The 15906-nt window shown below is 36.8% G+C and overlaps 1 protein-coding gene across 1 annotated transcript; it reads left to right on the forward strand.

Moving 5' to 3' along the window:
- The first annotated feature begins 4772 nt into the window (after positions 1 to 4772).
- On the forward strand, positions 4773 to 15729 carry LOC138326915 (leucine-rich repeat-containing protein 74A-like). Its single transcript, XM_069272893.1, has 12 exons — positions 4773 to 5114; positions 6181 to 6351; positions 7006 to 7113; positions 7498 to 7591; positions 8235 to 8284; positions 8691 to 8772; positions 9564 to 9649; positions 10157 to 10351; positions 10886 to 10981; positions 13986 to 14246; positions 14688 to 14773; positions 15054 to 15729. The coding sequence occupies exons 1-12, from the start codon at positions 4785 to 4787 to the stop codon at positions 15520 to 15522; spliced, it is 2028 nt and encodes a 675-aa protein (XP_069128994.1). The 5' UTR covers positions 4773 to 4784; the 3' UTR covers positions 15523 to 15729.
- The last annotated feature ends 177 nt before the right edge of the window (positions 15730 to 15906 follow it).

The following is a 15906-nucleotide window of genomic DNA, read 5'->3' on the forward strand; positions in this document are numbered from 1 at the left end:
GGCCTCTGCAGTCGTATTATATTCTGTACAAATATCCAGAACCACCTGTGTATGTCTAGGTTTAATTTGCAATTTAAATATGACATGTTATAAAAAACACATTTTGAAAGAAAAAATGATGTTTTCTATTATATTAATGAAAGAAAGTGCATTTTCGGTTTTGATACAGCTAAAAATGCTATCAGAGATTTGAATAGTAATTACTAATTAAATATCTGCTTTTATGCATACAAAAACAAATAAAAGGCCTCAACCGGAAATTTTCGCAACACCCAACCGTGAAAAAACGTTTACTTCATAGAACTTTGACAAGAAAAAATGCCTATAAACCGGAAGTCCATCTGTCATCAGTAAAGAATATGAAAGAGTTTCCAATCATTTTATATTCTAGTTTAATTGGGCGACCGATTGCGTAGATCAATCGCATTCTATAATGAAAAATAGCTGACTTTAAGGTTCAGGGGAAACACTGAATATTTATGGTTATTTTATTAGGTACGTATGAACTTACCTGTTAGACTTATAAACGGGATAATCCTCTGTGTAGACGGTGTTACATAACGATAGACAATCTAATGAGGCTTTAAACCTAATACCTTAGGATTACGTCACACAGGCCGAGCAAAACAGGTAGCAGGCTTATAGTACTTGTCAAAGTAACGTAACATTCAGTCAGTATTATCTCACAGGTAAACTAGTGACGTCAAACAGGTAATTAATGCGCTACGAACAGGTGAAATTGGTTGGTCGTACTGGTGTTTAATTTGGGGATTTGATACCTTTCAGACTTATCTAATTGATTGTTAAAAATAGTCTTTACAGATTCATGGTATATATAGACACGGGATGGCCAATAATCATAAAGTTATTCCGCCCATTTCTTTATACGATTGATATATAGGGAACTGAGAATTAATTAAAGTTTAAATAGATATTTGAATCTACCGTTTTATGGGTCTATATCTAAAGTCTGTAGAATTGATACTCAGTATTCTCATTTTCTAATACTATTAGCATGGTCATGCGGAGCTCAATATATATCATATCGACTCGCAATCGATTTTTTCATAAGAAATACCTAGTTATATTCCTGAGTGAACTTCCAAATTCATTGCCCAGACAATAGAGTTCTGCAGGGTGGCGTTCTATGACTATCGTTTTTTTCTACGCCCTCGCTTATTTTTCTATTCTACCAGGGCGGTATAACACCATTTGAACCTCAACACAGATCCATAACTGATATGTACATGTATATAATTTTCAGATCCATATGACAAACTTCACAAAATAGAAATAGCAGGATTGTTGAAACGATATGTCACTCTGTGGAATAGATAAAACAATTCTTGCTCTACATTTGACATAAGACATGCCACATTTAATTTTCAAAAATCTTTAATACAGTACTTAATTTTCAAAAGTCAAATTATCTTACACTCAATTTTCGAAAATCAAATTATTTCACAATCAATTTTCAAATATGAAATCCCGAATGATTTTACACTCTTCAGTACTATCTAATATAGTTAAACGTCTAGTAAAATTGAGAAATATCAAAATACCTTTTATCTGCCCCCAGATATCAAAAACAAAAACAATCTATAGGCTTTTCTGTGTATTATGACGGAGAATTACGTCAGTCATGTCCTTACCTACATGTATAAACTTATAAATATATACAATACCTACCTTAGTATTAGTGAATGGGTCAATCTATTTGATGCAATAAAACCCTATTGTAGTCACATATCACGCGTCGTGTCCAAACATGTACTACAGGACTAAGCTGACTAGATCGGTCATTTTAATATAGTATTAGTCCGATCTAGATCTGTATGACCTTATATAGTGAAGCCGATACCAGTTCGGAGATGAGTGAAATTTCCGGAAATATATTCCAAAAAGGATGCTTATTTAATATTAATTGAAATGAATGTAAGTATATTACGGTTTTCTAATTTGATTCAATAACTAAAAAACTTTATTCTGAAATGGACATACATATACAAATGTATATGCATCATTACATAACATTCAAATGGTATACTTAACATAAAGGTAGACAGCACTACATTCGGAAAAAGTATAACTAATTAATTAGTAAAAACATTTCTGTGTTGGCAGCATTTAGGTGTTTTGATAAGTATTATAATTCTTTAACATTATAAAGTTGTGAGTAATTATACATAATTATCTTTTCTTTTATATTTTTTCGTGAATTAACTTTGATATAGTCTCGGAGACGTGGGCTGTATATATAATTACTGCTGAAAATTGTTATAGCACAGGCGTTTGGCTCTATAGACAATTTTCTCTCTACATATCAGTTCTACATCTATACAGAGAAAGAAAAATGTCTGTAGAGTGTCAAGCATAGAACCTTCCGTTTTGCTTTGAAATATTCCAGGGGTCGATATAATGAAAATCATAGTAACCTCTGGAGTATGGAGGATGCATGTAATAATGACGTTTAAATTAAAATATGGCGTCGCACGATTGTTCTGGTAAACATCCTATAATCTTCACTGGATTCATTGCACTCACTCGTTCATGAAATCAGACGACCATAGTGAACTTTGGGAGAAACTTTCGCAAACTAAGGACAGATAACTCCAATTCAAGTATGACATATCTGGACAAACACACAGTATCTCGTGCTAGAGCCCACCCAGCACATCCGATTTCTAGCTTTCTCTTGTTCACCTAAAACATAATGACTGATTTCGACCTTGTCGGACTGTCGCATTGGACACCCCGAAAAGTATTATGAGCATTATACATGTACCTCTCGTCCATCCTCAATTCTCCAGGGGTTGGTTACTATCAATGACGTTATATCCAATTCTCAGACTATCTAAAAGTGAAAATGGAGACAGTTCGGAAGAAAAAAACTGACCAATCACAGACCTGTAGAGACTTCCTTTGATGATTTATACAGAGAGCACGACGCCCATCTTCAAAGCCACACAGTCAACCACAGTGTACCGTTATACAGTTCTTTAATTTAATGTATATCAAAGAATCAAGTTACCTATGTGTTCTCGTGCCTTCAGTTTTACTATGAGATTACAGTGGCGTAGGAAGATGAAACGTCATGGGGGGGGGGGGGGGGCAAAGGTCCCCCCGCCACACCTACAGGAGGAGATTAATTCAACACCCAACCATATAATACATGCTTAATGTTCATTTTTCATATATCACTAAATTTAATCCTTGTACACATTTATAGACAGTGGGGTCGGTAAAAGGAAAATAACGAATACGAATACGCAAATTGGCCAAATTAGCGTGTGAGCGTCGAAGGCGCGAGATTTCGGTGTTTTATAAGGGGTCTGAGGGTGACCCCCGGGATGAGTTTTATGTATTTTGATGATTTTTGCGATCGCCCGAAAACGCGAGATTTTGGTGTTTGTGGGGTCCGGGGGCTCCCCCGGGAAAAAAAATTACGATTTAGAATGGCTTAGATGAATTTCACGATGCATTTGATGAATTTGCGAGCGCCCAAAGGCGCGAGAATTTGGTGTTAGGGGGGTCCGGGGGTCTCCCCCGGGAAAAAAATTACGATTTAGAATGGCGGAGATGAGTTTTACGATAAAGTTTAATGATTATAAAGCGTTCTTAACATGGTAATTTTTCGATTTAAAGCTACCTGCATTTAGAAATGATAATTGTGTCGTCATAACATTATGCAACCCTACTCGATCTGAACATTGTTGTGTAACATAAAAAAAAAAGAATTAATTGTCTCGCTAAGACATAAACAAATTGATCTTTTAAGAGACTTTTTTTTTAAATAGTACATAGAATCCCTTGATGGACATTTTTAGTCTAGTTTGTGTGTATTGAATTTTTACTATTTAAGGTTTGACATTATATGCTTGAACGTTTTAGGAAATGCGCCGCGCAGCGGAAAATTTTCTAGAATGAAGTACGAAAAATGTGCAGGAGGACCCTTTTTTCTTTCAAATAAGCATTTTTAGAAAATTTCAGTCGGCGAAAATGGGGGGGGGGGGGGGCAAAACGACATGTTTGCCTCCCCCGTCCTGGGGAACGGGGGAGCAGTTGCCCCCCCTGCCCCCCCCCCCCCCCCCGCTTCCTACGCCCCTGAGATAGTCCAGGGGTGGACATAATGTCAGTGATAGTAACCCCTAGAATATCCATTGGGTGATCGGGTGGTGTGGTGGTAAAGCCGCTCGCCTTTCACCTAGTCGGTCGGGGTTCGATCCCCAGCATGGACGTGAAAAGGTCAGCGGTCACCTGCCCGGTCACATGGGTTTTCTCCGGGCACTCCGGTTTACTCCCACACAAAGACCCCTCGAGTGCGTACATCCGGGCCCTCGAGAGTGATTTACATAAATTGTATAACTTGTTTCTCAATCAATATTAAATAAATAAAGTTTATATTTTATATCCATGAAGCCTCTCGCCTTGAGATAATCTCATCTAAAATCTCTCGCTGAAGAACCAGTTTAAAGCTTATTTCATGAACTTTAGACATCTTATTCTATTTACAATATATTTCTTAAAATGTTTGATTATCTTCTTTCCTTTTACAAAATCTTCCATAATTTTGATGTAGTTTAGTTCCGCAATGCTCCATGGACAAAGGACAATCTGCTGTCCATAGAGAATGACTGTTTCATAGCTCTTTTTTCAAAAATCTTCAAAAATATACCAAATTGAGTGAAAAGAGGTTATCAGATGTACCATTATATTGGGACGACTCGAAATTAACCTGAAAATCATCATTATTTTCTGTTTATCTTTGTAGGTAGCTTACTACGATGTCGTCTGCAGAGCTTGTCACGTGTCAAAAAAACACACATATCCTCAGCGTTCGTAAAGGTCAGACTCGATTTGTGCGCCACACCAGCTCCTTCTACGAAGGAATGAAGAAAGAACCAGGCAAAAAGATCGCTCGTGAACGATCCGAGTGCACCACTCCAGAAACAGACTTTGACGTTGACGATTTCAAAATCAAGAAAATGACACTGAGGAAATATAGTAAAATGTTAAAAGCAGCTCATCGCTTTAAGTGTGAATCTAAATTATCTGACGACTCATCAAACGAATTTGATGATTATTCTGATGATGACACGGATGTTGAAGGTACAGTAGCTAGTTCTCGTCGCCCTCATCGTCATCGTTGTCGACGACGTCATCTTCCTCCTCCTCTGTTATACCACAGTTGTCAAAGCATTTTGACTTACTTATTCATAATTAAATGACTAATAAACTTTATATAAGGTCCGTCCGTACCATGCTATAGTAAAGGACGTTTGCTGAAATATTTGGCATTTACCTTCATTGACCTTCTTTCATACTGTTACATTGGTTTCAAAACTGCAAAAATATGTAAACCACTTTGACTAAATATTGAACACGCATATTTAAATGCATCATGAGTACGTAACCTTGTATGTAGCATCCTCGATCCATGGAGTCTTTAGTTTGTTCAAATCAATCACCCTGACATTGATTGACAACATTCATTGAACGCAACTGATCAGATACTTCATGCCGTTCAACCTACCAAACATATTCAATTGTTCATGTATCCTTTTATGACGTCCTTATTTGATTTGTACCATGCATGTTTTCCTTTATCGAGTTCGTACCAGTTGTACCCGTAAGAATATACTGAATCTGAAATGGAACGGACTGTATCAGTTGACCGAACCGGCACAAATGGTTCGTTTTTTGAAGCGTGCGACTTGGATTAAAAATGGCAGATCCGAGATTTTTCATTTGGCATCGAAATAGGTTTTTAATGAAAACAAGAAAGGTAACATTCATATTTGATGCTAGCGTTCCATTCGTTGGTGCCGTACCCATTCCGTACTACTGATACTAATCCGATACAGGAAGGCACTGGAAACTTGTGCATATTAGTAACCTTGACCCCATAATCAAAGTAATATCTGCCAGGTCTGACTTTTGCAAAAAGGTTATGTATAGCGAAAATCAAAGAAAAATTACATTATTGAGCATTACCGAATTATCCATTATCAATCGTCTGAAACCCACGATGCTCCGTACCATGTTTGAGACGGTAATTCTGACAGGTCGAAATTTCCGTACGGACTTTGTTATAACTCGTGAGTTTTCGATGGTTTTTTTCAGGTTAATAACCACCAGATCAATAAATGAGATATTTTGTTTGTTTACATTTCAGATGAGGCTCCCAAACGTTGGCAATACAACGCCAATAAGCATTACCAATGTCTCTGCGAATCGTTGGATACCGTGCCGTCTTCTGCATTCCTTCGTCAAGTAGACGGCAATACACTTAGTCTGTCAAACAGTTTCCTCTCACAAAAAGATATCCGGATCATGAGCGTTTTCCTGGCGGTTGGTTTTTATTTTCTTCACACTGTCTAGACTGTATCACATGCCTTAGTACCAATAGATTTCTCGGAGCGAAGCCTAACGGCGAGTAGAAAATTCACGGCAGGAAATCCAGTTTACCGACTGTTTCGTTTATTCGGAACAACCGGTTCGACCGTTGATTAAAGTCATTATTTCAAGTATAAATCCTGACGGACCTGCAGTTTTTGATACAGGCCTGTGAGGGCTTTGCCAAAGCTCGTCTGAAAATAATATAAAATCACCAGGTCCGTCTTTAATTAATAACTACTAGGTCCAATCAGTCAAACCGTATAATCGAAAACAATCCAGTTTACCGACTGTCTCACTGTGTCATCCGGAACACCTCGCACGTTTACGTAATGTTTCGGAGAAAATTACGAGGTGATCCGAGTGTCATCATGTATGAACGAAACCGGATATAGGTACAAGGCGATCACCTATTATAACATGAATATCCGGTTTCGTTTGTGTATATGAATAAATTCAAAATTCTCCGGCTGGTTGTTTCCATATTCGTGTTCATATATGTACATGATCCACGTGTCTTGGGGGAAGAGATTCCGACGGCTTCCTAGTATCTATATTACTTTGAACAATTTTATGAATATTTTCAAACTGATATCATTTCTATTCCAGAACAACGCTACAATCCTTCATGTCGATATATCCGGGAATGATATCGGACAGAAAGGAGCGATCTCTCTGGCAGAGGCTATTCATGAAAACGTCTTCATTACAGATCTTGTGAGTTAAACCGAATACATCTTTCTAAATCCTCGGATCGATATTTCACCATATCGACCTTGTTAATCGCTGATATGGTTTTAATTCATAGTCGTTATAGTTGATTTCGCATGCATTATTGATTTCGTATGCATTATTGATTTCATATGCATTATTGATTTCGGATGCATTATTGATGATTTCGTATATATTATTGATTCCGCATGTACATGTATTTAATGTATCTACATGCATTATTGATTTCGAATGCATTATTGATTTCGAATGCATTATTCATAATTCTCATTTTTTATCTCGACATGAGTGAGATCTACATTGTACTTTTTTTTTTATTTTCCTAAATTGAAAATTGATTTATTGGCCAGTAATTTGCTTGTTTTACAGAATGTTTCTAACACCAATATAGACGGTAAAGGAGTGCACGCTTTAGTCAAAGCCCTGCTGGTAAACCGAACGGTCACAAAACTTTATCTGTCAGGTATGCTTTTTTAATGTAACATATTGCTGTGGTATTGGTAGATGTTGATTATATTTACCATAGTTTACATGTCTACATGTTTTTAATGCTGTAAACTATTTTGATATCATTTTCTGGTGTCGTCGCTTTCTCTCTCTAAAATGACACCCCAGCTGTTTATCTAGTCATCTATCCAACTAACCAACAGTCTCTCCTTCAATATTCCAGACCTGAAAATGTATTTTAAACTTATAAGAGTTTAAAGCTGATGAATATATAAATTGTACCTATTCATTGTTTCCCATTCCCATACCACAAGACATTCTTACAAGTCGCAGCTTATAACTCGCATCCAGTATTTTATCATTCATAAGACGTCAGTTGAACTCGAAACACTAACTTTGCAACACACAACTTGCGCTGTTGATAGGAAGTATATGGCCTAGGCTACTTCTTGTTTTGATCGCAATTTTTCAACATATTTTTTTGTCAATATTTTTACGATTTTTTCATTTTGGTAAGAAATAAGGTAGGACATACTTTGTGATTATCATGATGAATGATGATGATGATTATGATGATGATTGTGATGATTATGATGATGATTTGTGACATTGGTGATGGAGAGACAATGATTACGATAACAAATTTAATGATGTTGCAGGCAACAAATTGGATAATGAAAACACAACGGACTTGACAAAACTGATACAGGTATGCTTTATTTCGTTATTGTAATTTTTCTAGCTTATTATTTCATCTTGTTTGTAGCAAGAGTTTTCATTGGCTTAAAATAACGTAAAAAAATGACGTCGCCATTTAAACGTCGCATTTGATTGGTCGATATGGTTGTGTAATACTTTTTAAGAGAAAAGACTCCCATCAAGATAAGTGGATCCGCGAAATATTAAGAAATGTTTCAATGACGGATACCCTTAAAGCCAGATCGTGAAAATTAAACCGCTAAAATATGACATTTTCGATTGTTTGTTTTTTAACTAAATCAGCTATAAGGTTTTCAAATTAATCCTTAACAATACATGAAGATGTTATTGTTTGCATAATCTTCTTTTTATCGGTGCTTATTTCATAGGATTTTATTTATTGTTTTACGTTGTAGGAAAGCGATTATATCACTGATCTTGACCTATCGCATAACGAACTGGATGAAGTGGTAGCCTGCTCACTAGCTCCTGCTATAGGTATGTTTACTGAGCGCTAGGTACAATCTCATTGGCGTGTCTGTTTATGGGCGGCGCCAGCTACAACATTGGCGGGTTTGTTTATAGGCGGTGTTAGCTACAACCTCATTGGCGGGCTGTGTTATGGGCGGCGCTAGCTGCAATCTCATTGGCGGGCTGTGATATTTGCGGCGCTAGCTACAATCTCATTGGTGGGCTGTGTTATGGGCGACGCTAGGTACAATCCCATTGGCGGGTCTATTTATAGGCGGCGCCAGCTACAACCTCATTGGTGGATCTTTTATGGGCGGTGCTTGGCCTTTTGTTCATTGGCGGGACTGTTTTAGGGCAGTGTTAGCTACAACCTCATTGGCGGGACTGTTTATGGGTGGCGCTAGCTACAATCTGATTGGTGGGTAGGTTTATATGCGGTACAAGCCAGAACATTTTGGGCGGATCTACGTATTTGGGTCGCTGGCTAGTTCCAATTTCATTGGCGGGCTGTGTTTACATATGGGCGGTGCTAGCTACGTCATTGGTGGTGTGCTTATTGGGATGCTAGCCGCAAATTGATTAGTGGGAATACTGATCTCAAATTCAAATTCATAGGTCACATCTTCAACCTCATTGGCAGGGTTCGCTTTACGACAGCGATAGTTTAAATTCTTTGTCTGCTAGTTACGAGTGATAACCAAAAGGAAGTCCAATTTTGTACACGAACACATGGCATTCTTTTACGCCGTTTAACATTATTTTGTAAAGATGCTATTGACATATCGATAATGTTTTGTGGGTTTTTTTCTGTTAAAAAGCTGGAAATGTAACGCTGAAAAGATTGGTCCTAGCATGGAATCACTTCCGGAGGACCGGTGCCACCCTCATTGTCAAGGCCGTTTGTGTAAGTGAACCCTCACACTGCCCCGATATTTTTGTGCGTGAAAGTCCCTTCGTTGCCAAAGCTGTTTGTGAAGTACATTATCAGAACAAGAAAATTGGCAACGATGTTCTTTGAGTGATATCATAATACCATCGTTTAGGAGATATGTGTTTTGCACTCTTTATGATATTCAATCGTAGATAACATTTTCCAATATAGTGAGATTTTGTCCTTTATTGTGTGAGATACGTCTCCAGTCTCAATGTGAAACGTGTTAAAAATCTTCCACTAAGACATAAGCATCAGTAACACTGGTACAATGTACTTATGCCATCATTAAAATCCCTGGTACAATTATCCATTCAAGTAGATTTTACAATGTTTCTTTATACTCACGTATGGAGAGAGACAACTCTGTCAAGAGATGCTAGACCTACGCTTTTGGCAACCTTATTTTCAATGATTTTATTTGGAGGATTTACTCTCTTCGCGTATTGATAAATTTATTAGAACGTTAATAATTTTCAGAACAATGTGGAGCTACATGAAGTCGATCTGTCGTGGAATGGGCTGGGAGAAGAGGGATGCCGTGCCTTTAAGGAACACCTTGGTCGTAATCAAACTCTTGAAATCCTGGACATATCTAATAACAGAATAGCTTTCAAATCTCTCGGCGATTTTATAAGTGGTCTCGTTAAGAACCAAACACTAACAATGCTAAAGGTAGGTTACATACAGTCAAACAAATAATGTCAAAATACAAAATTTTAGCCAAAGTCAAATTTTAAAGCCAATGCGTAAATTATGATTTATTAGGACTGCTATATTTTAGCGTAGTACAACAAATAATTCTGGTATTATGTTACATTTGGGCATATAACACATACCGTATTCGAATCAATAATATCAACATGGCTCTTACAAAAAAAACAAATAAGGGAAGAAGGCGCTTTATAGAGCCAAACATGGACTATAGCCTGCCCAAAGTAAGCCATAAATCAATATGTGAAAGAAATCAATAAAGAGATCTACACTATTTTCGGTCTGCAATTATTTCGAGGTAGTTGTGAAATTGAAGTATCATAAAAAGGAGTGGGCACTTATTGGAGCTCTTAAAGTGTCCAATACGGTATTAATTGTAAAAATTATCCAATTTGATCACGGAAAGCAAATATATATTGGGATTTTAAATTATATCACACAAATATTGTCATGCAAAATAGCACTGACTTTGATTACAATAACCTCATCTACCAGATGTTTGGAAACCCGATAACGACGGAAGGAGCAGAGGCTTTGTGTGTGGCCCTGGAAAACTGCAACACTACAGCAATAACCGAGGTCAATGTCAAGGTAAGTACTCTTAAATATTACGTCAGCATCAAGGTATGTACCCTTACCGTATTACGTCAGCATCAAGGTAGTTACCCTTCAAATATTACGTCAACATCAAGATAAGTTCCCTTTGAATATTACGTCAACATCAAGATAGGTACCCTTCAAATATTACGTCAACATCAAGATAGGTACCCTTCAAATATTACGTCAACATCAAGATAGGTACCCTTACCGTATTATGACAACATCAAAATAGCACCCCGTCAAGTATTACGTCAACATCAAGAGAGGTGCTCTTCAAATATTACGTCAACATCAAGACACGTACCCTTCAAATATTACGTCAACATCAAGACACGTACCCTTCAAATATTACGTCAACATCAAGATAGGTACCCTTCAAATATTACGTCAACATCAAGATAGGTACCCTTCAAATATTTCGTCAATATCAAGGTACGTACCCTAACCGTATTACGTCAACATCAAGATATTTATCCTTCAAATATTACATCAACATCGAAATAGGTACCCTTACCGTATTTCGTCAACATCAAGATAGGTACCCTTCAAATATTACGTCAACATCAAGATAGTTAGCCTTCAAATATTACGTCAACAACAAAATAGGTACCCTTCAAATATTACGTCAACATCAAGATAGTTAGCCTTCAAATATTACGTCAACATCAAAATAGGTACCCTTCAAATATTACGTCAACATCAAGATAGGTAACCTTCAAATATTACGTCAACATCAAGAAAGGTAACCTTCAAATATTACGTCAACATCAAGATAGGTACCCTTACCGTATTACGGCAACATCAAGATAGGTACACTTCAAATATTACGTCAGCATCAAGATATGCACCTTTCAAATATTACATCAACATCAAGGTACGTACCCTTACCGTATTACGTCGCCATAGACGTAAAAAAATTAAATATTACGTCAACATGTAGATAGGTACCCTTCAAATATTACGTCAAAATCAAAATAAGTACTCTTCAATATTACGTCAACATCAAAGTAGGTATCCTTACCATATTACGTCAACATTAAGTTAGGTAACCTTACTGTATTACGTCAACATCAAGATAGGTACCCTTACTGTATTACGTCAACATCAAGATAGGTACCCTTCAAATATTACGTCAACTTCAAGATAGGTACCCTTCAAATATTACGTCAACATCAAGGTAGGTACCCTTACCGTATTACGTCAACATCAAGATAGGTACCCTTCAAATGTTACAACATCAAGATAGGTACCCATCAAATGTTACGTTAACATCAAGATATGTACCCTTCAAATATTACGTCAACATCAAGATATTTATCCTTCAAATATTACGTCAACATCGAGATAGGTACCCTTACCGTATTTCGTCAACATCAAGATAGGTACCCTTCAAATGTTACGTCAACATCAAGATATGTACCCTTCAAATATAACGTCAACATCAAGATAGGTACCCTTCAAATATTACGTCAACATCAAGATAGGTTCCCTTACCGTATTACGTCAACATCAAGATAGGTACCCTTACCGTATTACGTCAACATCAAGATAGGTACCCTTCAAATATTACGTCAACATCAAGATAGGTACCCTTCAAATGTTACGTCAACATCAAGATAGGTACCCTTCAAATATTACGTCAACATCAAGATAGGTACCCTTCAAATATTACGTCAACATCAAGATAGGTACCCTTACCGTATTACGTCAACATCAAGATAGGTACCCTTCAAATGTTACGTCAACATCAAGATAGGTACCCTTCAAATATTACGTCAACATCAAGATAGGTACCCTTCAAATATTACGTCAACATCAAGATAGGTACCCTTACTGTATTACGTCAACATCAAGATAGGTACCCTTCAAATATTACGTCAACATCAAGATAGGTACCCTTCAAATATTACGTCAACATCAAGATAGGTACCCTTACCGTATTACGTCAACATCAAGATAGGTACCCTTCAAATATTACGTCAACATCAAGATAGGTACCCTTACTGTATTACGTCAACATCAAGATAGGTACCCTTCAAATATTACGTCAACATCAAGGTACGTACCCTTACCGTATTACATCAACATCAAGATAGGTACCCTTACCGTATTACATCAACATCAAGATAGGTACCCTTCAAATGTTACGTCAACTTCAAGATAGGTACCCTTCAAATATTACGTCAACATTAAGATAGGTACCCTTCAAAATTTACGTCAACTTCAAGATAGGTACTTTTCAAATGTTGCGTCAACATCAAATTAGGTATCCTTCAAAAAGTCCCCTAAACCTGCCTATATTGATATGCTTTGTTATTATTTTTTTTGTAATATGATAAATTAGACCCTTAAAAATAATAATATAGGCAGGTTTAGTAGCTAACTAATATTATGTCAACATCAAGATAGGAACCTTTCAAATATTAGGTCATCATCAGGGTTTTATCCTCCGAATCCCTCCAGGTATAAAAGAAACCAGGGAAATCCTTCTAATATTACATCAGTATGAAACTTCAATTTAACCCTAACAATGCTATATCAAATGTATATACCCTCCAGATATTACGTCCATATAACAGAAAATTCTTCAAATATTACGTCAGTATGAAACTTCAATGAAACCTTACCAATATTACGTCAACATAAATGTCATGCCAAAAATATTAAGTCAACATCAATGTCATACCTAAAATATTACGTCAACAAGTTAAGTACCCTTGAATATAAGGTCAAATCCTAAATATTACGTCGATATCAATGACGTTTCCTTTTATACACTGAAAAGATTTGTTCTGCCCGTGTAGTTTTAACACTAGTGATTTTTCAATAGAGTAAATTGTGTATCAAGTATTTTAAATGTATTTTCATTAATAAAGTTTTGTTTCATTTCGTGCTGATATCGATATTATTCATCAAAAATAAAATTGCGCCATTTATACTTTTTCATCTACTGTCTTATGATTTCACTGATTTTTAAAGTCATTTTCATTTCAAGGATACTCCTGTGGATGAGAAACTTTGTATGGCCATCAAAAAACTCCAGGCTGTCCACAATATCAAAATCATCACCCGGGAGCCCATGGGACATAGGTTTAATCCGATAAAACAGCAAATGGAGCAGAGGGACTTTGACCCCGCCATTGTGCTATTCGAGTACATGAGGCAGGAGAATTTACGTTTGATCGACCTGTTCCGGAACCTGGACCGTGACCAGAACAATACGATATCCAGAGAGGAGTTCCGGGAAGGTTTTCAGGTCATTGGAATTTTTTCGTTATAAATTCAGACCCCGATTTCTCGAAGTTGATATAAATTACATAAAAAGAAAAACTTGTTTGCACTTTTGTTTTTGTGACCTCATTCGGTACTCTTCGATATCGTAAAGAATTTTAAAATGTCCACTTTGAATGTTGAGGCATAGATTGAATATTGTTGTAGGACCCAGATATTTCAAGGCCTAATTGTGCATTGATATCATTTAATGTCCTCTGAAATTAAGATGTTCGCTTAAACTGTTAAAATTGCCATAAACTATCCGTTTGAAAAGCGTTCAAAACAGTTGCATACTAAATTTATAGAGATTTAAATATAATTAAAGATTTTTTTATCCTTTAGGAGTAAAACAATAGTGTTGGGATAGACATGAATCCCTGATGTTAATAGATGTTGATTAAACAATTTTTTTTATCTTATTTAGATGATGAACATCAACTTGACAGAAGAAGGCTTAGATCGCCTATTTAATAAAATGGACACGGACAGAAACACCAAAGTCGATCTATGGTCAGTTCATTATGTATTGTTAAACCTTTGATGTCTTTGTTAAATAAAGCGTGTTCTCCAATACTTTTTATATTTATAATTCTGATGCGGCGTCACTGCATTATCAAAGAAGAATGAATTTGTGGTTTGATAGACAACATCTTTGTGAAACACGTTTCAAATGATTTCTGAAAACCATCCATTTTTAGAAACTTCTTAATCAACTATAAAATCATAGTATTAAGGCCCACGAACTTGTTCAATATTTTATCCAACAAAACTTGTTTTTTCCTGTTGACAGTGAAATGATGGAGAGCAAACGACAAGTCGCAAAAATGTACCTAAAGCCGGGAGCTAATTTAATCGAAGAGCAGAGATACAAGGAAATGGTGGCTCAAATCAAACAAGTGTTAGCAAATGCTAGGACTAGACCTAACATTAACATACAACGGGCACCCGAAAAAACTCACCTTCTGGAACCACAGAACAATAATCTTTTAAGATCTCCGAGAAACAGCGCACGGAAAAGGTCCCCAAACAGCGCACGGAAAAGGTCCCCTAGTACATCACGCCATGTGTCTCCAAGTGGATCAAACCAACTGTCCCCAAGTAGACCAAATCAGCTGTCCCCTAATAGATCAAATCAGCTATCCCCTAGTAGACCAAATCAGCTGTCCCCTAATAGATCAAATCAGCTGTCCCCTAGTAGACCAAATCAGCTGTCCCCTAATAGATCACGTCATATGTCTACAAGTGAATCAAAAACATAAACTGTCCCCAAATAGATCAAGTAAGCTGCCCCCTAGTACATCTAGTTAGATGACCTCTTGATCACGATAGCTGTCGCCTAGTAGACCAAATCAGCTGTCCCTTAATAGACCAAATCAACTGTCCCCTAGTAGACCAAGTCAATTGTCCCCTAGTAGACCAAATCAATTGTCCCCTAGTAGACCAAGTCAATTGTCCCCTAGTAGACCAAATCAATTGTCCCCTAGTAGACCAAATCAATTGTCCCCTAGTAGACCAAGTCAATTGTCCCCTAGGAGACCAAGTCAATTGTCCCCTAGGAGACCAAATCAACTGTCGCCTAGTAGACCAAGAACGTTATTCCCTCGTACACCAGGTCAACTGTCCCCTAATAGACCAAATAAGCT

Source organism: Argopecten irradians, chromosome 7 (assembly GCF_041381155.1).
Source record: "Argopecten irradians isolate NY chromosome 7, Ai_NY, whole genome shotgun sequence".
Lineage (NCBI taxonomy): Eukaryota > Metazoa > Mollusca > Bivalvia > Pectinida > Pectinidae > Argopecten > Argopecten irradians.

Excerpts from the sequence above, each read along its gene's own strand:
- LOC138326915 (XM_069272893.1), top strand. The coding sequence starts at position 4,785 with ATGTCGTCTGCAGAGCTTGTCACGTGTCAAAAAAACACACATATCCTC. Across the intron at positions 7,592-8,234 it reads CACAAAACTTTATCTGTCAG|GCAACAAATTGGATAATGAA; the intron begins GTATGCTTTTTT and ends ATGATGTTGCAG. Across the intron at positions 14,247-14,687 it reads AGTTCCGGGAAGGTTTTCAG|ATGATGAACATCAACTTGAC; the intron begins GTCATTGGAATT and ends TATCTTATTTAG.